General features: G+C 42.8%; 1 protein-coding gene across 3 annotated transcripts; it reads left to right on the top strand.

Moving 5' to 3' along the window:
• The first annotated feature begins 776 nt into the window (after positions 1-776).
• homer1b (homer scaffold protein 1b) lies at positions 777-23763 on the top strand. Of its 3 annotated transcripts, XM_056375511.1 has the most exons (9): positions 777-2052; positions 7725-7881; positions 9606-9737; positions 11930-12022; positions 14622-14770; positions 19968-20124; positions 20385-20495; positions 20674-20754; positions 20893-23763. In XM_056375511.1, exons 1-9 carry the CDS (start codon positions 2048-2050, stop codon positions 21082-21084), a joined length of 1077 nt encoding a protein of 358 aa, XP_056231486.1. In that variant the 5' UTR covers positions 777-2047; the 3' UTR covers positions 21085-23763. The 3 variants fall into 3 exon arrangements, with proteins under 3 accessions (XP_056231486.1, XP_056231485.1, XP_056231487.1); XM_056375510.1 differs by lacking the exon at positions 777-2052 and having other exon boundaries at positions 7366-7881; XM_056375512.1 differs by lacking the exons at positions 777-2052; positions 19968-20124; positions 20385-20495; positions 20674-20754; positions 20893-23763 and adding an exon at positions 15060-16264 and having other exon boundaries at positions 7366-7881.
• The last annotated feature ends 401 nt before the right edge of the window (positions 23764-24164 follow it).

Here is a 24164-nt window from a genome sequence, read left to right as displayed (position 1 = left end):
AGAAACTTTGGGATTTATTCAATTCATACATTTATACTGAGCTTTTCAATGTTATAAACATAACAATCATGTTTTTTTTTCAAATCCAGTGGGGTTTCCTCTCAAAAGTCATTTGTTCTCTGTATTTCAGTGACAAGATATGAATGGTGAAAACAGCAGGGTTGACAGTCCTAACTGTAAGTGGACATTAAGTCTACATAGACCTTCACAGAGGGCTTCAAATAAATTATTTTTGATTTTATTGCATTGACCTTTGTTACTGTTATTTTGGCTTTGTGAGTTCTAGGGTATAGACTAAGCCTATATGTATGACCTAACATGATCAATTTATCAAATATTTATGGACTGACATTTACCTGTGTAACCTGTGTCCTCAGATTCTTGTTCTTGTGGTTATTCTTAAAATCACTGTCTTGAGGCATGGCACAGAAGCATATTTACATTAGATGGTGCCTTCTATAACAGAGGCATTTTCTCACAACCACAGGGTTCCGAATTAGATGTTCTCCCTAAATCCCTTTTGCTGACTTGAACAGTGAGCTAATAAAAATTAAAAAACAAGAACTCATAAAACAGCCATCTCAGACTAATAATAACACTGTACAAGACCAGAAGATGATAAAGAATCACATGTATAAATGTGACAAATATTCATAAATGGTGCATTATTCAGTCACTTTGCAGTGAAATGTAGAGTACACAGTGTCTGTGTTGCGGGCTGCCAAAGACAATTGATTTATTGACAGACAATAGCCTAAATAACTCATGGAGCATGAATGTGGTTCTTTATTGGGTTGTTTATTATTAAACTGTTATAAGCATCGACCAGTTCATTAGACATAATAACAGAAGCCTCGTATTGGGATGCTGATATTTTCAGAAAATGTGGCATTTAACGTAGGAAATTACATATTACAGCCTTGGAATAACGTTTCCTAAAGCTCTCGGTGAGTATCAGGTACTTCCCAATAAACTTCTTATAAAACAACAAAACATCAAATGGCATCAGTCCCTAGAGGACCGAGTGACGTCACTGCGGAGGACGGTGTCGTGACGTAGGCAGTTCAATACTGACACTGATCTGAGTGGGAGGGAAGCGGATGCATCGGCCAGATGTGGACCGGTGTGGTGGTGTGGGGTGGGGTGATGTGGACGGGCGTGGGGCGTGGACACATGGGTCTGTGGATGGGCGTCGATCAATAAAGCACATATACAGCTAATACAGCTACAACATAGAAGCTGCAGAATAATTTCATCTATGCAAACGACTTCACATACCCGCACTGATCAGGAGAAATAGGGTTTGTCAGGTGAATCAAAAAATTATGTCGCAAAAGCAAAAAAGATTACTTTAGGTTCAGTCCAAGAGCTCCGTTAGAAATTAGAAATGTACTGGTAATACTGAATGTGTGGAACAGCTGTGAAATAGCTGTAGTCTGGGAGAGAGTGGGGGTGTAGCCTGTGAGCCTATGGTAATGAGAGAGAGAGAGAGAGAGAGAGAGAGAGAGAGAGAGAGTGAGAGAGAGAGAGGGAGGGAAAGAGACGCGGGTGGACAGTGGGATGCTGTGCGTTATCTGGCTAAATGAGGGTTGTCTTTCCCAGTTCAGGCAGCAGGGCTTCTCCACCCTTTCAGCGAGGATCTGTAATTTACACGACAACAGCAGGGCACCCAACGGATCTCCATTGGACTCTGCGCTGGATCTCCCACAGCGCTGCTCCTGCTCCTGCTGCTGCTGCTGCTGCTGCTGCTGCTGCTGCTGCTGCTGCTGCTGCTCCATCACCAAACGCTCAACGCCAAAGCAGGAGAAGAAGCTCTGATTTCCGTGCCATGTGTAGAACGATACGTATGTGTGAATTCATGCGGTGACAGCGGAGGGGGAATGGAGCAGTTGTCATCAAATTCCTGCAGACGCGCCGACGGTGATAAAGGGGAGGCTGTCGTGTAGAGAGAAGACCTTCATACGCAGCAGCCAATCCGAGAGATTCGTTTTCATTGCCAGCGAAAAGGATCAGCGGTCAGGTGTCGCCTTTCATTTCAACCACAACAATGGGGTAAGTGTGATTATTATCCCACAGGCAGACTGAGTTCCTTGTCCGTCCTTTCTGTATTCATATCAGCTGCGGCCGCCTCACGCGATATGAACTTCCCTGCCATGGAAACCACACCACGCATAACAAAATAACGACCCAGGTGTATGCGTAAAATTCTGTCTGTCTTAACATAAGGGTGACGGTAGATACACAGTTCAGGTGGGCTGTCTGACGTACCGTTATGTGGTAGAGTAGTGATCTTCTGATGGCCTTGGTGTGCTGCACACAAAAAAACAACAATTTATGAGGCAAATAATGAAGCAACTTATGCCTCTCCCCTCAGAATATGCTCTGTTTGGTAAAATACATATACACTTTGGACCAACGTGCTGGCACACAAATGCTGGTGCAGAAGTTGCTGCCATCATCAAACTTTTAGGACCAAATAGTGGTTTAATCTGCAGTGGCTCCCAAAGAGGGACTACCAGGGGGTCCTATAGGGATTTCTGGGTGTGTTTACCAAAATTAAGCAAAGTTTAGATTCTTTACTATTCCACAATCCCTTATTTTTGCTCTAGACCAATGAGAGAGTGGATGAAGATGTTGGTTTTTCTAGGTCTCTCTGTCCCACTGTTTTCTCCCCACCTACATTATAGACAGTTATGTAATTCAGAAAGAAAGCATTTGTAACAACAGCATCTCAGAACATCACAGATCTGTGCTATGATGTTCTGTACATCCTGTTCTGGGTCCTGCTCTGGAGAAGGCTTGGGAACAGTATAATGTCAGAAGCGAGTTAATGTCGGTAGCTACAATGCTGCACAAGGCTCGAGTAGCAGAGAGCGGCCGCCTCTCTCTCTGGCAGCGCAGTGACCGCTGCCTTACACGTCCTCAACAACAGGCACCCATCAGTGAAATATCTGCCTAGTGCACAGCACTGCTCATTTGCATGTCCCCTAACCCTGAGCTCAGCGGTCCATTTCCCCCACTAAGCCTGCCGTTCATTAACAGCTGTCTCCTGCAGTTCATTGTGATTAATTGCACAGCAGGAGGTTAACAATATGGCACAGGCATGGTGCGATTTCAAGGCATCAGCCAAAACTCCTGCATTAACTATTTACAATACACTGGAGGCTTCCCAGGCGCCCACTCTGCCCTCCTACAGTGTGGGCAGCACACATCATTCAGCAGTCTCCCACTCAGCTTCAGCTCTCCACTGGGCTCTGCCTCACTGGTGACTAACTTACTGTTATGCAACTGACTCAATGACTCAATTGATCCACAATGGAATAAATTGTAAACTGTGATTAAAGGCACTATGCTGCATACAGCATGTGTACTCAAGTGTGAATATGTGCAGGTGCAGATGAGATGAAAGCGTACATACAGTTGGTGCAGATCTGTTGTCTAGCTGTCTGTCCAGCAGTAATGCAACGGACAAGATAGAGACATATTTCACTTCTTGCAGATCTAATGGTAACGGCACAGAGGAGAACATTAGTGTTGGACGAGAACTGGAGATGCCTATCAACACTCTCTGTGGTGCGCTCTCATTTCCTTGGGCTAATACAATCAATGCACAGATGGACTCAGTTCCTCTCCGTGTCTTTGTCTTTGCTTGATTGTGTGGGTGTGTGAGAAAGAGTGTGTGTGTATGTGTGTGTATGTGTTTACAGGCATATCTCAGGTCATCCAAGCTGCTCCCAGTAGATGGAGCAACAAGGAAACTCTCTCATTAATGACTTCTCTCTACCTTAAATATGATCTGCTCGCCCTCAAGCTCTCCTCTGTTGAATTAATGAAAAACTCTGGAAACAAAGGACAACTTCAGGAGAGGTGGAGGTGGCAAGGGAGAGTGAGATCTCCTGAGATGAACCGTTTCATTATGCTTGGGTTTCGCTGTCAGTGTTTGCGGAAAGAGGGGCAGCTGCATAGTTAAAGGGGACACACTCAAGTAGAAAATAAAATGCAGCGTTTTGTGGTTTAAACTAATGTGTGTGTGTGTGTGTGTGTGTGTGTGTGTGTGTGTGTGTGTGTGTGTGTGTGGTGTGTGTGTGTGTGTGTGTGTGTGTGTGTAAGCTGTTTGGTTACACATTGTGACTCAAAGACTGAGTGTTCACATCTGTGCATTAAACCCCTGAAGCACAAGAGGCGCTATAGGCAACACCTGTTGGAACTGCAGAAGATAGAGAGAGAGAGAGAGAGAGAGAGAGAGTGTGTGTGTGTGTGTGTGTGTGTGTGCTCATGTGAAATGCCCTGTAGACATTGGTACAGTGATGTTAACAGATCAATACCAGTGTTAACATGTCTAGGGTTGAGGTTGTGTGCCATAGTTCAACATATTTTGATGGGCCAGCTCACCCTGATTACAAAAAAAAGTTTTTGTTTCATTTTTTTTATTCTACATCATTTTACACAATTTTATTTAGTTTTACATCACAGTCCACAAAATCCACAGACATAACTGTCAATAGTTTCATGGGGTCTAAAGTAGAAAGTAGTTCAGATGTAGACTTTTCACCTTGAGGGCTGTGGATCATCAAGACTAATGAGGGACATTGTTTTCTCACAAGAGATGTTACTGTTGAATGGTTTTAGATGCATTTTTCATTCACTTCCATTGTGCTGGTTTGAAGGCAAGAACTATCACAAAACCTGGCCAGATAAAATCAGAACTATACCTAGATGTGTTTCTTTTGTAATTTGTGTGTACTGACTGTTTAATTCACGAGAACACACATCAGAACAGCCATTTTGTCTTTAAATCAGTCCACTTGTGGCACTCTTTTCTGTTTTCCAAAATTTGGTCTGTGTGAATGGAAATTACTGTGATTTGACACAAAATGAGATGCCGATGTCCATTCCTACAGCTATTGGCCATAAATTTCTAAATATAATATAATAGAATAGATCTTTATAGTCATTGTTAAAAAAAACAACAACGAAAGTCCGTTGAGCAGCTCTTCATCAATGTGTAGCATAGGACAGTGCCGCGCCGTGCCGTCTGACCGTGCCGGCATCTTGAATTTAACCATCCATCCAATCATCTATCCATCCACCAACACATCCATCCCTGTTTGACTGTTTTGCCTTGACAGCTGTGTGACACAGACTCATTCTTTTCCTTAAAAACTTGCAGTGTGTTCCTGAAAGTTCAAATCTGAGCAGCACACAGCCACAGTTCATGTAATTGTTTATACTGCACTGTGTAGCAGTTTAGAGCTTCCCACTCCCTCCATCTTCCTCTGCTGGAAGACGGGTGGATTCATCAGCTCTCTATCCTCTCCGACATTCATCACCTCCTCCACGTTCTCCTCATCTCCCCCCTTCTTCTCTCACTTCATCACTCTCCCTCCCTCTCTCATCTTGCCTGCCTCCCCCCCCCCCCCTCTTTCTCTCTGTTTTTAACATTCACGTTCCGTCACCTGCCCTTGTGTCACGCAGTACACTGCATGCTAAACACCTCCTCCTCCTCCTCATCCTCCTCCACACTTTCTCCTTTACCAGTCATTTGCACCCAACTGAAATGACCACTTACTTTTCCTTTTTTCATGCCCCCACCCTTCTCCCTTTGGTGAGGTGGGCAGCTTTTGTTCTCACATTCACACTTTCTACACACTTCTTTCATGTACTGATGGAAGTTATACAGCAACTTAAAGCATTTTCTCCCGCTTCTTCTCTTTCTTTTCTTTCTCCCTGTTGCTGAATCTGTGTAACTGCCAGGTAGCCCACATGCTAGCGCTGGAGTTCATCGCTCGAGTGCAAGAAGATCAACATGTTCTGAATTGATCTCCATGAAATCTGTCAGACTCAGACCAGAACCTGTGGTGCGAACACGTCTGATTGATCTGATAACTTTCATGTATGGATATACCTGCTGTTAAGGAAGGAAAATATATATTTTTATTCATATTTTGTAAGAGAGCAGGATTCATCATTTCATCCCATTCCATCATTTATTGTGCTATCTTTTAAAAGTTTACTTGTAGGAGTAGGTATTGCTTTTTTTTGACAACTGGTGGGTGTCATTTTGGAACAAAACTCTTTGGCACAGGCATTCATGTAAAAATCAAAGCACAGGAACATTGCTGTGTTTGGTACACACACAATCAAGCAACAAGAAGCTCAAAATTTGCCACAGCTCCATCAAATTATGCAATGAAAAACGATGCCAGTTGCCAAGCGGCTATTGCACAGATCATACAGACAGGCCGGGGTTGTGTGATGTGTGCTGGGAGAGAGTTGAAATGACTCACAGTTCTGCCACTTACACTGCTGTCGATGATTATGATAATTCGCACAGAGCACTCCACAAGCAGCTTTGTGGAGCGGCATTAATCATCCCAGATTCACTCCCTGACTTTCCATACTCTTCACATTCCCCATCATTTTCTTTCTCTCCTTGCCTAACTTCCTTCTCTCTCTCTCTCTCTCTTTCCCTCTCTTTCCGTGTCTCCATGTTTTTCTTTCTTTCCCAGTCTTGGCTAATCACACACAGGAGGGGTGCTGCTGCTGAATTTTAATATTAATTTATACAGCAAGCCTTTGATGTCCCCCATCACCCCCTCAGTGCAGTGTAAGCACTTCTCTATCTCCTGCTCTGCCAGCACTGCCAGCCCAGAATATCTCCCTCTGCACCCTGCGCTTTGAGAGAGAGAGTGTGTGTGTGTGTGTGTGTGTGTGTGTGTGTGTGTGTGTGTGTGTGTGTGTGTACTGACTGTAGATATTACCCAAGAAGCCCCAACAATGCTGGAATATATGAGGGCAATGGAAGAGCAAACTGAAGATTGAGGGATAAATGGACGAAGAGTGAAGGTTGTGCATAAGTGACGGGTGAATGGTTGGTCAAAAAAACAAAGATGACTCTTATATAATCCCCAATGCAAATGGGGGTGAATCTAAAGTCTGGTTTGAGTGTCACACAGAGGTCAATAAGGAATTAAGTCATCTCAACTGAACCCATCATGGAGTTTTCATCACCTACTGATCCAAGCAACACAAGCACAAATCCACATAAACACTCACACATAAACACTGATTTATTATTCCATCACACTTGTGTCATTGTGTGTGAATGCTTATGCATTTATGTGTGTGTGTGTGCATGTGTGTGTGTGTCTGTGTGTGTGTGTCTGTGTGTGTGTGTGTGTGTGTGTGTGTGTGTGTGTGTGTGTGAGTGTGTGTGTGGAAACTGCAGCTCAGTGGGGTGTGTCTGTGGTAGTTAACCATGGCCTACTGTCTATATTTAGCCTCAAACCTTCTCCTTTCCCCCCCCGTGTTCCCCTGTGTGACCCTCGCTCAGTGCTGCAGGCATTCCCATATCAGAGCAGAGAGAGACGACGCCGCCTTACACAGAGAGAAAGACAAAAAGAGTTTCTGCTGGATAGCTGCATGCATCTAGTGTGTGCGTAGAGAGATAATGTATGAGAGGAGGAGTAGACTTAAGGTGTATGTAGGAACTCTGCTATAGTTTTAATATATATATGTATACAAGACTATGAGTGTATGTAGTCGTCCTTTGACAGCCTATCTTTCTGTGGTGTAACTATGGAGGATGGCGAGTTGGTAATCCGGTTGCCAGGGCGATCTGACTCCCCCGTTGGCAACAGGAGTTTCGGTGCTGGCGGTGGGTTTGGTGAGACGCTGGTGTTGCGCCACAAAGAGGTTCACAACTTCTTCTTCGTCCCTTTCAGGGAGCAGCCCATCTACAGCACGCGGGCCCACGTCTTCCAGATTGACCCCAACACCAAGAAGAACTGGCTGCCCACCAGCAAGCATGCGGTCACTGTCTCCTACTTCTACGACAGCACACGCAACGTCTACCGCATCATCAGCCTGGACGGCACCAAGGTGAGTGGTTGATTCCGATGGTTGCCGTTCATCTCGCACACCTCGTCGCACACACAACACAGGTTTCATTGCACCTCTCCTGCTGCACCCTTTGTGTTATTTTTATTTACTGCCAGCTGACATGGTTTTATGAAGACCTTCCAGATGTTTCAGTATAATCACCTCTTCACACATCAAACGGCCTTCCATGAGATTTTAGTGGCACTGTGATCTACTGAGCGTTAATGGTGTTAATAAGCTCTGCACTGGAATCTAATGTGCAAACACATCTTAAAAGGGGTTCAGCGTTGCAACCTGTCCCAAGACTGACAGCTCATGTTTCATCATGTTTATGCATGCAACTACTGTATTTGTGAGTGCATGTCCGTGCGCTGGTGTCTGTCTGCACTTCAGAGTCTACAATTAACGTCTCAGGATATTCTTGTTAGAGATCTAGGAGGGATATTTCTGCTGGGCATGGTGTGATCGAGTCACACGCATGCACACTCCTCACCAGTTATGGAGACAGGAGACAGGGCTGAAGATAAATGAGAGAAACAGATGACAGAGTGAAAAGGATGTGTGGTGGAAGACGTAACTAGAGCGGCAAAGGCAGTAAAGTGTGAAGCCAGGTGAATGAGACGTTGAGAGAAATGTGAAGGACTGACAGCAGCAAAGCAAAGTCACTGAGTTAAATTCAGTGATCGCCACGTGTGCGCGTGACGGTCAATTTAGCAACCAACTCATATCATACAGCACTCAATAGATAGATGATCACTAAACTAAACTATTGTGTAACCCACAGATTCACGGACTGCTACCCTTCCCAAACACACCATTATGTAATGATGCCAACCAAAATGTCAGCTATTACACAACACTGCTAATTGATCAAATCTAATTTGTTTTCTATCAATGTTACTTTACAAAAGAAGTTGAATTATATAAGATTTAGATGAAGCCTGCTATTTTGGCTCATACACGCTCTGACTTCCACACTGCGCCCAAATACCCTTGGTTCCTACTGAGGACTTTGTTATGACCCCGGCTCAAGAGGTCACAACAAAAAGATAGATGCACCACAGTTGTCATTGATAAAGAATATTTTATTGAACCAAATTGAACCAAATTATGAAACCAAGTTAAATGTTCTAAGTATGAGGTGTGGAAATCAGTAAATCAGTAGTATATGGTGTGCATGGGTGAAATATGTGAGTGCAAGTTTTGTAAAGTGCAAAACAAAAAATAAGGCTCAAACTAAGCCATAACATGGCACAACAGCATGGATGTTTTTGTGTTGTTGCGCCTGTGCTGCTCTAGACCAGAAGCTACATGCGCTTCCCCTGTCTCACACATATGTATAAACACATGCATACGTGATGCATACGAAAATCTTGTTTTGTCCAAGTAACAGTGCAAAACCCAAAGACATTCAGTTAAAAAAAATATGAAACAGAGAAAAGAGACAAAGCTGTTTCACATTTTTGCTCCATAAATACCATATTCTATAGTGTTTAATTGATACTTCCATGTGTTGTCCTGATTTGTTTTGCAAATAATCTACATTCAGACACATAAAAAGACACTTCTTTCTGCCTTTTCATCTGACCTTCTCTCTTTGTACACACACACACACACACACACACATATACACACACACACACACACACACACACACATATTACACACACTGCAGTAATAAAGTTAATTTTATACATATTAAGTGGGTTGCCTCTGTCCTGCAGGCAATAATCAACAGCACCATCAGTCCCAACATGACGTTCACAAAGACCTCACAGAAGTTTGGCCAGTGGGCGGACAGTCGAGCTAACACTGTCTACGGCCTGGGATTCTCCACTGAGCATCATCTATCCAAGGTACCACCCCCACACACACACACACGCACACACACGCACACACACGCACACACACGCACACACAAACCACATCTACTGTAAACTTCTAAGCATCAATCACAGAGAGGCTTCTCTTTTCTTCTTCTCCCCCAGTCCCTGAGAGAGGATGGCATTTCAACTTTCTTTTTACTCTAGTTGCTATAGCTTCTCACAAAGTGTAGAATCTGCTTGGCAGTTAGCCCTAATTAGGCTTTTTTTCTGTGTGTGTGCTTATGAAAGTTATTTATATGTGTGCGTTCACTTTTGTGTGTGTGTGTGTGTGTGTGTGTGTGTGTGTGTGTGTGTGTGTGTGTGTGTGTGAGAGAGAGAAAGAGAGAGAGAAGGTGGTGGTTTCTCTCCTCTGCAGTATGATTAAGCTCTGTCGTGAACCAGGGAGGCTCACAGCATTCCCACTGTCAGAATAACACACACATACACACCCACACATACACATACACGCACACACACACACACACACACACACACACACACACACACACACACACACACACACACACACACACAAATATACACACACATTGGGACCAAACTCAGCTGTGCAGACGTGCCCTCTGTGTCAGAAAGGCAAGATGAAGAAGCTGATAACAATACCTGATATTAAAGACATGTCCTGTCTCATATCATATACTGGACATTAATAACGTGTGTGGTCTTGTGGCAAAGATGGAGCCAGGGGTAAGTGCTTCAGAGTTTAAAGTGGCACTCCAGCAATTTTATTTATTGGTTTACATCGCTTTAGTCCAGTTCATGACCTAACTGTGAAAACAATGTCCTGTGTGGCTCCGGTGGCAGCTTTCTAAATAAAGTCTGAGAAAATAACCCAGATGATGTCACTAGGGTCATCTCAGTTTTAGCTTGGTTTCAAGTGAGGGACCAAAACTCTCTTGCTTCAATTTTGACCGTTCCTTTTTTTTTTTTTAAATCTGATTCTCCAACTTTGCAAATAGGTGTAATGATATGACTGTAAGGCAGACAGCTACCACACAACAGCATGTGCATATAGGTAAGAGAGCAATAATGCATGTCACTAAATTGTCTTGTTATCTTGTACATATAATTTGTTCTCATGTCTCTCTAATTTATCTTAATGAGACTTTGCAAATAAATCAAGCTTATATTAACCTATAAGGGTACATTGTTTTTAAAATTCAGTTAATTATCATTGTCACAAATCATGATCATCTAAAAAAAAAAAAACAACAACTTCCAACTTCTTGGCTAATGTGGAGCATCTGTGGCTTAACTGATTTACTCCGGTAATTACACTGTTAACAGGAACCATGTCTGAGGCGTATCAATATCCACTTTTAACAGACACTGAAGGACATTTTCTTCGGTTTAAAGTTGAAATAATCAGATTCACCTCTCAGATAACTGCAGTGCCAACGCTCCTGAAGCACTTCCACTGAGAACTACTGCATTTACATCACTGTACCAGAGCTATTATATTGCACTGAAGTGAAATGATATTGAGTTACTTATTGCAGCTCCACCAATGGCAGGCACAAGACCGGCTCCAGAGTTGTCAATTTGATTTCCTCACCAGTCGGCCCTCTGCAGTACTGTATGTGCTAAATTACTCTGTAAAACTGTGGGAGCAGCTTCAATGATGAACCACACCCTAAAGGGACCTCAGGGATGTGTGCTTGTGTGTGTGTATATTTGCCCAAAGCCCCTCAGCTGAGCTCACCCTACCCCTTCAGGCTCGCTGGATGTATCTTTGCTCTCGACCAAAATAACCCCAGAGATCAACTAACAACTTTTGATTAAAGCAAAAACACAGTGGCACAGTCTGCTTTGTTAGGTGTGTGTGTGTGTGTGTGTGTGTTACACATGTGTATGTCTCAGATAGAAAGGTTACTAACGGTGACCTAGTTAGCTCACGTTTCTGCTGAGGCATTATGGGTAGGGGCCTTCTTTTCTAAGTTCAACTGTGGGTTGTTACTGGCAACAGTTTCTCCCTATCCCTCCCCTAGCTTCACAGTTGACCTATTACACACTGATCTCTGTGTGTGTGTGTGTGTGTGTGTGTGTGTGTGTGTGTGTGTGTGTGTGTGTGTGTGTGTCCATGCACATATGGCTTTACTGAACAGATTAAACCACAGTACTGTATGAACTACAGTCCATATTGATAGCTGTCCTCTATGTGTCAGTTTGCAGAGAAGTTTGCAGAGTACAAAGAAGCAGCACGGCTCGCTAAAGAGAAGAGTCAAGAAAAGATGGAGATGGCCACGTCTCCTTCTCAGGTACGTTAACTACACATTAGCCCAATCCCCCACCCCCACCCATCTTGTCAGCCCCCCTCCTGACCTCCTGCCACAGACATGTTGTGTGTAATGACCAGCTGGCGTATGGGTCAACAAAAAAGGATTTTCTCTTATTATTATCAGAGGAAGCAAATTCAAAAAATAAGAAAGAATATCATGGAAACTAGATTAAAAACATTAAGTACATTTAAGTAGAAAAATAAATAAAAAGGAAAAAAGTAATTGCATGATACACTTTTTTTTTTACTACATTTTACTACATTTATTTGAGAGATGTAATTTACATCTCTCAAATAAATGTAGTTGAGTAAAAGCAGTGAAAGGTGGCATAAAATGGAAATACTCAAGTAAAGTACAAGTGCAGTACTTGAGTATATACTTGAGTTATATTGAGTTAAACACTAAATTACTTTCCTCTACTGTATGACCCCCTGGGAGGCCTGACACTCATGTTAAGAATTACAATCCTAAAATAATGTACACCAATATCGTACATTTTCTCTGCATGTATTCACCCTATGCATAAAAAAGACAAAGCTGTCTGTGAACTCACCATAAATTGCAGAACATAATTAGCCTGTATGTTAGGTATTTGTTTGTGTGGGATAACTAATAATAGAGTGTTTTAGGGCATGTGTAGCTGCATCTGAGAGAAAATTTGCTTGTTTCAGAGGAGAATCCCCAGAGAAATCTCTTCTTTAATCTAAAGGCTGCTAACAGGCTTCATGTCCTCGTCTGTTCATTATGGAGGCAAGGGCAGCAGCCCCCCCACTGTACTGCGGTCTATTACTTGTACTATTAATGCTGCGGCCCACATGGGCTGAAATGCTACAGTACCTTGTGCTTCCCATGGGAGGGTGTTTTTTAATGAAGCCAAGTGGACAGCTTCGCTCTCATCAGGGGTTGAAGGCTGCGTGTGCTCTGGCCAGCGCCGCATCATAGCTGGTGGAACTGGAAGGATTGTATTGCATTGTAACTGTAACTGTAAAGGCCGCGGCCTTCCTGCTATAAGCCTGCGGTGGTGTACTGAAGCTGTCTGCTCTGTTTCACGACTGAGAGCTGATGTTTCAACCACATGCCTGCTGGCTTCCTTTCTAACCTCCAGATCCCCTCCCTTCTCCCCTCTAAATAAACTAAAAACGAAAAACATGAGAGAGGCGTTGTTCCGATAAAACAAGATGAGAAAACAGAGAGCTAAATGCTATATGCCGTTCCCAGTAGGCCAAAACCACAGCGGAAATGCACCATGAACAGATATTAAATGGTATATTAATGAATGTGGAGCGCAAAATGTAACACCAGCCATAATCTTCTTCTTATCTCTCACTTCCTGCTTGTCCATTAGAGACGTACAAGCAGTGTCATTGTGCCACTGTATTGTGCCCAAGCCCTGAGTCTTAATAGCTTTGTTTTATGTACGTGCAACAGCTAAATGATTTGTCTCTCGTATAATTCTGTGCTTGTATGGGATATAAAGATAAGCATTAATCTGTAATTCTGCAATTTCCCAATGCTATAGTAAGCTATTTAATGGCCTATGGGCATGTGGAACCGCTCACTAAGATGCACACATTTTTAGCACCACAGCAATAAGAGCTTTATCAGTCTGAGAGACAGCATCCCCTCTATCCCCAAATACATACACACACACACACACACACACACACACACACACACACACACACACACACACACCTCCATCATTTCTCATGTCAACTCTTATGTGGGAAAGATGATTTATTTGGGAGATTCTTGTTTTTATCTTGTTGGGATCTCTGGTAATAAGAGGCAATTGAGATCACTCAAGTTAATTATTATACATTTTATATTATTACATGTAAGTTAATTATGATTTAGTTACTAATTATAGGTACATTCCCATAAGTGGTGTAGGGCTGAAACAATTAGTTGACAGAAAATCAGCAACAATGTTGATAATCCCTCTCAAGATAAGCTTTGATAAGCCTCTCAGACGAGAGGATTTGGTGCTTCTCTGTTTTGTGTTTTAATCGTTTTAAATTGAATATCATTAGGTTTTGGACTGTTGGGCTGACAAAACAAGCAACTTAAAGACGTCACCTAGGGGTGCTGAAATCTTATAGAGGAAACGATCCATCGATTAATAGTAAAAGATAATAGACAAGTTAAACAATAATGAAAACAGTGGTCATTTTCTCCCCTAAAGTAGTGCCATTTTTTCTTTGTCACTTCAGCCATGGTGTCTATCTTTACTCTAAGCTAACTACTACCCAGTTCTTCTTCTGTGGAATCTACAGAAATTACTGTCTCTGCTTTTGGTAATGTTAAATGCACCATTTCCTGTACGCCTGAGGCTGTTTCTCTGAGAGAAAAAAAAGCAACCAGACGCCATTAAGATCTATAAAATGTAGCTGATCTAAAAGCTTTTGTGATCTCACCATAGGTTATATCATTACTTTTTAAAATTATGGACATTAGACAGTATCATACTGATATTTATTTATTGATGTCACAAACGTCTGATTCTTTCAGTAATGTCTGGTTGGTGATTTGATGTCGGTCTGACAGTGACAGCTGAACAACTTTGTTTCACATGTAGGAGTCTCCAGGAGGTGAGCTCTCGTCACCTTTGACCCCAGTGACTCCGCCCATGGAAAACATCAACGGCACAGATGAAATCTGTGACACGACTCCTAACTCAGACACCCGTCCCGAGCCGGCGCAGAACGCCCTGGCCTTCACACACAGGTACATCCCACATCGTGACGTGGTCACTGTCCCGTGTTGTCATGTTTACTGCAAACACACTCACTGTCACAGTGATATTCCACACACATCACACACAAACAAGACTAATATAGATCAACTATCATCATTTCTCTCTGTTTTGCTGTTTGTCTGAGGCAGAGAAGTACACACCTCTCTTCCTCTACGTCTTTCTTTTCATCTGCGTGCACCCATACAGTATATGTTGCATGTGAGCATGGTAGTGAACTCCCTCTATTCACCGCTGCTCTCTCGTGTTTTTCCTCCCTAGGGGGCAGTTTAAGACTTGTCGGGTCTGCTCTTTCTAATAGGGATGTCATAACAAGTCCTGACTACTGCGACATCATAACTACGCAAAACAAAAAAAAATGGTTCAGGCACAAATGTTCAGAAAAAATAAGAGCCTGATCGCAGGTCAGCAACAGGGAGGGTCTTCTTTACAAAACCTGATGCACTTGCCTGTTTACTAACTGCTAACAAATGTCGAAACTCCAGTGAGGAGGAATATGGGTGCAAGGAAATGACAGGACTTGTTCTAAATAATATCAGTGACGTTCACACACTGTCACTTCACGTGGACCAGCAAAAGATGTAACTAAGTGTTCCTCTGGAATGAGGGATTATTTAAGTTATTAATTTTGTTCAATCTGAGCATGCCTGGCAAGGAAACTCGTATATATTTATATTTTAATGTTTTACCTACTGCGATGCAATAATATCTTTTTAAATGCAAATTCAAATCTTTTGACTTTTATGTTATTGGATGCACTACAGAGTATGTGACCTCTATGCATGCACCACTACTGTTATATACACTCCTGGTGTCTTTGTGTCCTGTTAGCACGCTGAATATGGAAATGGATATTTCATATTCCTTGTAATTGTCAATACTGGTTCTTATACAGTAGATTATGTAAGATAAAGGGTCAAAGTGCCATGTAAATATTTTTGCTGTGTTTAATGGCTTTCTGAAGAGGTGTGGCTGCGAGGTTCATCACCGAAAAGGTGTCGATGAAGCGTTTATGTAAGACTTATATAACATAATGTGGGTAGTGGGAGGCAGAGACCAAGACAGACAGAGAGAGAGAGAGAGAGAGAGAGAGAGAGAGGGAGTGAGTGTGTGTTTGTGTTTGTGTGTGTTTGTGTGCGTGTTTGTCAGAAACTGGGGAGAGAGAGAATGAGAGAGGTGCATTGTGGAAAGTCTGTACATGAGTCACTGATACCTAGAAATGCACCAACTGCACATACACTCCTTACAATAAATAAACTGAACAGGACGACAATCGGTTTGAGTCACTGGAGTGAGTGAGGTGTGTTTTTTTTTCTCTGGAGAGGAAATGTTCTGTCCTTTTATCTACTGTCACTTGTAGTCGACTGTACACTCAGGTCTTTTCATTTGTAAAATCTCTGTAATTTGTGCCACTTTCATTCTTTTCTGGCTGCGATTCTTATTAATTAAAGATATCATTCAATCGCTTAATGTATTATCACTCTTTTTTTGGTGTTTGAGTGGAGTACCCTCCCATTTTTTTTTGATATTTAAAGATCATTTTACAGATCTTTAGAGACACTAGATGTTTTTATTAATGTGTTAAAGCCTTGACAAGCTCAAGTGCAAATGCTTCGAAATCCCTACCGCTACATCATGAACTCCTGTAAGGCTACACAGATCTGTGCAGTGAGAGCGGGCTGTAGAGAGGACACCCACTGCCTGCTGCAGCCTTGCTGCTGATATGTCTATTAATGCTGCATGTGTGGGAGACGGGGTCGACGCTCAGCGTTCGCAATGGCAAGCGTGGACATAACAAGCAAACCTGAGTCTTGTATTTTCTGAGAGGCATATGCAGAGAGGGTAGATGCAAGGACCATCCAGATTTTTTCCTACATAACCCTCTCTTTTTCTGTCTGTTCTTGCTATGATTCATGGTTCTTCAGTTTAGTATGTACTGTGTGGCTCATCTCACATGTCTATCACCTTTCGCAGTAGCTCCATCAGCCTCACGTATGCCTCAAACTGCAGTAAAAATGTATTTTCTGGCCATTTGTTTAACAGTGTGTAACCACACAGTTGATTTGATAGCTAAAACAAAAGAATAAACATCTTTGTAGTGTATTTTGAATGTGTTTACTTGTGTAGTGCTTCATGAAGGTTCAGAGCCACATGTTGAAACACACCTGCACACACAGGTGTTTGCCGTCTTTTTGCACCAGACCTCTATGATGGTCTCGGTTTGTCTCTCTGCCGTGTGTCTGGAATTAGATGATGACTTATCTCCATAACGTGTACACCACACTGCTGCTTAGCAGGTCTGTGTAGGCAGGTATGTGTGGGTGCAGAGGGCAGAGGAAGAGAGAGGAGGATGAGAGACAGCTGTATGCAGGGCTGTGAGAGGGTTTTTTATATCGCAGGATGTAGGCGTGTTTGGCAGATCTGCAGTGGACTCGTTTTGAATGGTTTTCATTATGTTATAAGACCTTTTGTTGGGACTGGCCAGGCTCTGTGTGAATGGTCTTCTAGTGTTGGAGGATGTAGGCGTCTGTCGGTGGATTTGTGGTAGGCTTGTGTGAACGGAGACAGTGCCGATGTCATACGTCAGGGTGCCACTAGCGCCTCCGTTCCTCCGGTGCTGCCATGGCAACTGCTCTGCCTCCCTGCTTCTTGAAGGGCTCCGTGAGGAGGAAGAACCTACCTGACAACGCACAGCGGTCAGGACGCGGCAGAAACCCAAGACGGCTGTAGAAAAACCTTGTGTCACACAAGTTTACGCTTTGTGTTTGGTAGCTTTATTGAGCCTGGGAGGAGAATTATGATTGACATTGTGAAGTAGTAAAACACAAAACAGAGTGTTGATGTTTTATTCAAGAGTTATGGTGTATTAGCAGTGTGTACAGGTTATGTCCAAACCATAAAAAACATTCAGAATTCAATCAAGAAGATATTTTCTTCTTCAGTCAAGAAGAAAATAATACAAAATACATTTAAAACCAATAAAATGATAAATAAAACATAATAATAATAATAATAATAATAATAAAACCTCACACCCCACAAAATCTGCTCCTCATCATGACACATTCTGTTTGGAAGAATATTGTTCACATGAAACAGAGAAAAACACATAACTGTTTACCATCAATACAATCTTCTGTAACAGAAACAGACTTCTAGAGTCTGGGATTTTGAAAATTTTAGTGAATTTTATTCCAAAAAAAAAGAGGTGTAAAAACAAAATCCTAACAATTTCAAGCTGATACAAAGAGGAACTTTTTGTCTCTTCAGTTCAACATTACATAATTGGCTCTTGCATGAGTAGAAGGGAAATTATAACAAAATGGCATAATGATCAGCAACTGAAAAATATCAATAGCCAATAAAATCCACATGATAAATAATCATTTAGTAAATAATCACATCATCTTTACAATCAGCAGCTGAGTGACACAGCAGCAGCTAACTTACCCTCCGTGTGTCTCACACACCTTCAGCTCTGCTCTGCTGTCCCAGAGTTGTGCTCAGGTGCCCTCCTGAAACCTTTCAGCCAGCCTCATAATTAATGAAAACGAACACCAATGTCAAAACATCTTGCACTCTTTTCACTCCTCTAATTCTCCCGCCGTCGCTCTCCCTTGCTTTCTCCGTCTGTCTCCATCTTCACATCTTGACGTCTCGCCTGCTCTCCTGCTCTTCGAGCTGGTGTGTGTGAGGTTTATACATTGGCGGGGCTGTGTGCCTTGGTGACAGCATCGCTCCATGTGTGTATGTGTGTGTGTGTGTGTGTGTGTGTCTGTGTGTGTATGTGTGTGTGTGGTTGTGTGTCAGTTAGTATGTGCATGTGTAGGATGAAGTGTCGTCTCCCTCCTATGCGTCACACACGCAGACACACTTGCACTCACAGAGGGGGTGGCTGTTGTGTAAGAACTGAAGGCACCGTGGGAGTCCTGAGTGAATTAGATCTGGGCTTTCTCTCTTTTACACTTCACAGAGTGGGTGTTATGGCATAGTGGAGTACTGCTGCAGTGTGTGAACATATATATATATATGTGTGTGTGTGTGTGTGTATGTGTGTGTGGGTCAGTGAGGGGGTGGAACAAAACTGAAAACTACATTGTTATGGGTCATACTCAGACCCTCATCACTCCTTGAGCGAGCTGAGCTTCCTTTTGTGTTTTTATGTGGATCTGTTTCCACCGCAGTGAGGAATTACTGTGGAGTGTGTGGGAGTAGGAGCTCCTTTTCAAAGGTACTTGACTCGATGTCGGTACTCGACAACGTTTAGGTCTCTTGTACATTCTCCCGCCCAAGTCAGACATTATGTGAGAGACAGAGTGGGCATTATGTAAATCTTAAATGAATTCCTGTAATCGTCATGTCTATCAAGGGAGATGCAGAGCGGAAGCATTTTCCCTTAAAACATACAGTATATCTAATATTACACTTCAGCTCTGAACTGTCGACTGAATAGCTCATATGCAAGTGGAGGGTTTTTTTCACCAGCCGTTTTCTTCCGACTCACTACGCCTCTCCATCATGAAATTCAATCACATTCAATCACTTCTCCCTTATCTCTCATCTCATCTTCTGGTCTGTGAGTAGCTGGACCAGATTAGGCTCCAGCCAGTCTGAGGATATAATCTCAGATTACAACTCATGTGGCAGACGGCTGCTTTCACAGTTACTGGCCTGAAAGTGCCGATCCTTCCAGTCTGAGCGCCTGCTGCAGCCTTTGTCAGCTTTCAGCACTGGAGTAAGGTTGGATAGATGGATGGATGGATGGATGGATAGATGGATGGATGGATGGATGGATGGATGGATGGATAGATGGATGGATGGATGGATGGATGGATGGATGGATGGATGGATGGATGGATAGGTGGGTGGATGGATGGATGGATGGATGGATGGATGGATGGATGGATGGATGGATGGATGGATGGATGGATAGGTGGGTGGATGGATGGATGGATGGATGGATGGATGGATGGATGGGTGGATGGATGGATGGATGGATGGATGGATAGATATCTGGCTACTTACAAGACAATAAAGGTTCTGATACTGTAATTTTTTCTGAGGTCTTGTTGGAAATAAATCTTCACAGTCACATCCAACATGAAAGCATGAGCACTTATTATCTTATTCTACTGTTGTGGTAAACTGATATGTCCCTGTGCTCTGCAGCCCCGCCATGACAAAACACTGGGAGGCTGAGCTGGAGGCACTAAAGGGGAACAATGCCAAGCTAACGGCAGCTCTGCTGGAGTCCACAGCCAACGTCAAACAGTGGAAACAACAACTGGCTGCCTACCAGGAGGAGGCCGAGAGACTACACAAACGGGTGAGGGAAGGGGCACGGGAATGCTGTTGCTTGTTTTCATGTGTGATTAATTCATTCAAATCAAACAGGAGTGATCATTGGGGAAAGGATGGTGTGAAGTTGACATGAGAGGATGGGAGAAAAAAACAGAGAGGAGAGACGAGTGTAAGCATGAGGGAGAGTAAAAAGAGGTATTCTGGGAATAAAGATAAGTTGTTTCTGTTGCACCAATCTCTCTCTCTCCATGGATCTGAATCATGATGTCCATTTTGCCCTTTTAGGTGACAGAGCTGGAATGCCAGAGCAACCAAACCCCAGTGATCAAATCACAAAAGACTGAACTGAACCAAACCATAGAGGAGCTGGAGACTACGCTAAGGGATAAAGAAGAGGTGTGTGTGTGTGTGTGTGTGTGTGTGTGTGTGTGTGTGTGTGTGTGTGTGTGTGTGTGTGTGTGTGTGTGTGTGTGAGAGAGAGAGAATAAGGGGAGTGGCTTGCCTTGAAATGCAATAGCTCATGCACCCTAGATTCATGTTACTCAGCCTTTTAATCTGTTTTAATGTCGTCCAGGAAATGGAAAAGTTGAAAGAGGAATTAGAAAACATGAACGACCTGATGGAGCAAAAAGACACTCTTACCCAGAAACTTGAGGTGAGTGAAAGAGATAGTTACTAAACTCAAAGCAGATTTTTCCTGTGTCAAATAAAAATCTCATGTATACCAAAACAAAAAAAAAACTGTTATTGCCCACCTAATGACATAAACATGTCAACAATGTTGTTTCTCCAGGAGACGGAGCTGCGCGGTCGGGTGCTTGAGGAGCAGTTGGCGGGCGCGGAGCAGCGGCTAGAGGAGAACCAAGAGGAACAGGAGAATTTCAGAAAGAGCCTGCGGACGCTGCTGGAGATGCTGGACGGCAAGATCTTTGAGCTGACGGAGCTCAGAGACACCTTGGCTCGGCTCATAGAGGAGGCCAGCTAGAGATGGAGCTGCCTAATCTGCACAGACAGAGCCATAGGATAAATTACACCCTGACAACCCCAATTCAAACTCACCCACATCAGTCCCTACCCGCCATGTCCCACCTTCCCACATTAAAACTGAGACGCTGCACTGCCCAGTTCTGATTTTGCTCAAAAGAGGGCAGCTAATCCCCTGTTTTTACCTTGCAGGCATCGAGCTTCAACCAACCACAGGCACTCCTGTAGTTCAAAACAACACAGGGACTACCTCATCTTGCCTTCAGATTGGCTGGTGTAGGCGTAACCTTGGTTGAATTGATCTGTCCGGGTCATAAAGATGCCTGCTGTAGCACACTGCTACTGCTCCCACCCCCACCCCCACCCCCCACACACCACACACCACACACACACACACACACTCACCAAACTTAGTTAACTTGAGAACTGTGCCTCAGCGCCATCTGCTGTTTGACTGGGAAAGGTGCACCACAGATTGCAGCATCACAATGTCTCACACACACACGTGTACACACACACACACACACACACACACACACACATACACACCCTTTTCTTCATCTCTAAACTGCCCCCCCAAGGGGAATGTTGAAAGTCATGTGGAAATAATTGCCGTTAAGACTCAGAGAACTGCGCCAAAGCTGCCAAATCCCTCCAAAATATTGTCCTCTAACTAGCAGATGCTTTGATCCAAAGTGACTTACTGTACAGAGAAGTGCTGAACAGAGGCCCGCGTCTGAGCTCGGGCTGCCAGCGGAGTGTCACTGGAAACAGAGAACTTTTAAGGACGGCTCTCAACAAACCAGTCAGTCTTACCTTTTGGCCTGTAGTGACATCAATGCTGCTCTGGACACACAAGGCTGCTCGGAAATGGAGTTCGATTTCCTTCTCAAGTGAAAATGAAAGACTGCTATGTATCCACAGCCTATTTAAAATCTTACATGATAGATGAGTATTTAAATCTTCCAGAGGCATCGGTCATGCCACACAGAAATTTTAAAGGGCATGTGCCCATGTTAGATTTGACATTAGAATTCCTGTATCCAGACTGCTTCCACCGTCTCACACAACTGACCTGTCTTCCTGCCAAACTCAGTGTGGTGTGTGTCTCTGAACAAAGCCCGACCTTTGACATAATGTGTGCCTTTAAAGCACACATACGCGGACACGTGTTTGTATATAATATGTGTGTGTGTGCGTGCGTGTGTGTGTGTGTGTGTGCGTGTGTGTGTGTGTGTGTTTTGTGCAGAAAGAGAGAAAGACCCCTGGTTTGGGACATCAAGGCCTACACACACACACACACACACACACACACACACACACACACACACACAACACACACACACACACACACACACACTGAGCAATACCAGACAGGCTCTATACGACACCTCTATCTAACTCTATCAGGTACTCTTCTCAGTGGACTCATGCAGATAGGTCAAACGCAACTCAGCTGATCCCCCATGTCCGACAGAAAGTGTACTACTGTTGACCGCGAACCTGTGTGGCAGCCCTGTCTAGTCGAAGTAGTGCATCGTGAAGGGCTTATAGAGTGTCATATACATGTTCGTAAATCTCCACCCTCAGTGAAACAGGCCACCGATTTTCACTCCTCACGGGTGAATGCAGAACTCGGTTTCTATTCTTTTTTACACAGGATATAATAGTGAAGATATAATTATAGAACTGTATAGGACAACTTTCTACTCATGATGACATTGTAAATGAATGGATGGATAACTCAAATGCAGTAACACCCTGCAGTGGCTTATTGTTGTGTATTAACCCATGGAAAAGTACTGCATAGTTATTATAGAGTATCTAATCTGTAGGTAAACAATGAAAAACCTCTTCAATATGTATTTAAAATGCGTAACAACACAATGTAAACACATAGTGTTAAATGTTCTGTACCAAAATATTCACTTATGAAGCAGCTCCTCCTCCTCTGATGGTGAAATCCCAAACTGCAACTTAAAATTTCTTCCTTTAAAATCATTCAATTTCTAAAACGCTATATGCTCACATGAAATGCTGCTTCTTTTACCTTTCAATTGAGCACCCTGTTTGCACTGTGTTATTACACTGTTGTAACTCAACATTATATTTCAAGAGATTTGCATTAAGTCCTAGCACAGCATAATTCATTCACATCGTAGTTAGTTGCACAGGTTAATACACTGGAATAAGACCCATGTAAAGGGAACTGTTACCCATTTCTTTTTCTTTCTGGTTTAACTTTGACAGTCAAATGACAGAGATGGAATACCTTAATATTAATGCTATTGTTAATGAATGCCTTTGTACAGTAGTGGATAAGAAGCTTTTCATTCTCCTGTTTTGTAACTTATGGTATTTAAATGTAGGTATTATTATTGTATTTAGAGGTATGAGAAGACTGGCAATATTTTTGACTATTTAAAGTAATTTTGAACTCATGATATTAAAGAGGTACCTCAGGCTAAAGATGTTCGTAGATTGGTGAGACTTGTGTGTTTGCAGGTGAAAGCATTTACCAAATGCTGGTGAAAAAACGATCAGGATACACACCTGTTGGTGCTTCAGCCCAGCAAAATCCTTTGTTGAATTCAAACAAAGACAGCCCTACAAGGCTGAGAACACACCTCTGTGAACTAAGAAATGCTATGTTTTATATTCAAATACAGTGACCGCAGAATTCAATGTGTACAAATCGCTTTTGTTCTGTTTCTTTCTTTCTTTCATTTATCTATTAAAAACACAGTATTAACTAAATTATTCAACAGTGAAACAGACAACCTCAGATTTTGCTTCACAAGGTTTTATTCAAATGCAGGGGCAAGGTTGTAAAAAAAAAAGAAAAAAAAGAACTGAATAAATGACATGGTAGGACTAAAGGCAAAGGGGTATTCTTGGAACAGTATGTCAATACACTACTGTGTAAAAACAACTGCAATCTTTAATAAGTCCATTGTTTTAGGCAATCAATCTGAACTCATTATCACCCATGAAGTTGGTTCATCCCTTTTATTGTATTTCTCTATATTGATATTGCACTTCTGAAGTGACTGCTTATTTAGACGGAGGGTCATATATAGT

Source organism: Seriola aureovittata, chromosome 5 (assembly GCF_021018895.1).
Source record: "Seriola aureovittata isolate HTS-2021-v1 ecotype China chromosome 5, ASM2101889v1, whole genome shotgun sequence".
Lineage (NCBI taxonomy): Eukaryota > Metazoa > Chordata > Actinopteri > Carangiformes > Carangidae > Seriola > Seriola aureovittata.
The sequence above is the reverse complement of the archived record's forward strand: the minus strand, read 5'-3'. Positions and strand labels throughout refer to the sequence as shown.

Excerpts from the sequence above, each read along its gene's own strand:
- homer1b (XM_056375510.1), top strand. The coding sequence starts at position 7,579 with ATGGAGGATGGCGAGTTGGTAATCCGGTTGCCAGGGCGATCTGACTCC. Across the intron at positions 12,023-14,621 it reads TGGCCACGTCTCCTTCTCAG|GAGTCTCCAGGAGGTGAGCT; the intron begins GTACGTTAACTA and ends TTTCACATGTAG. Across the intron at positions 20,125-20,384 it reads CCGAGAGACTACACAAACGG|GTGACAGAGCTGGAATGCCA; the intron begins GTGAGGGAAGGG and ends TTGCCCTTTTAG.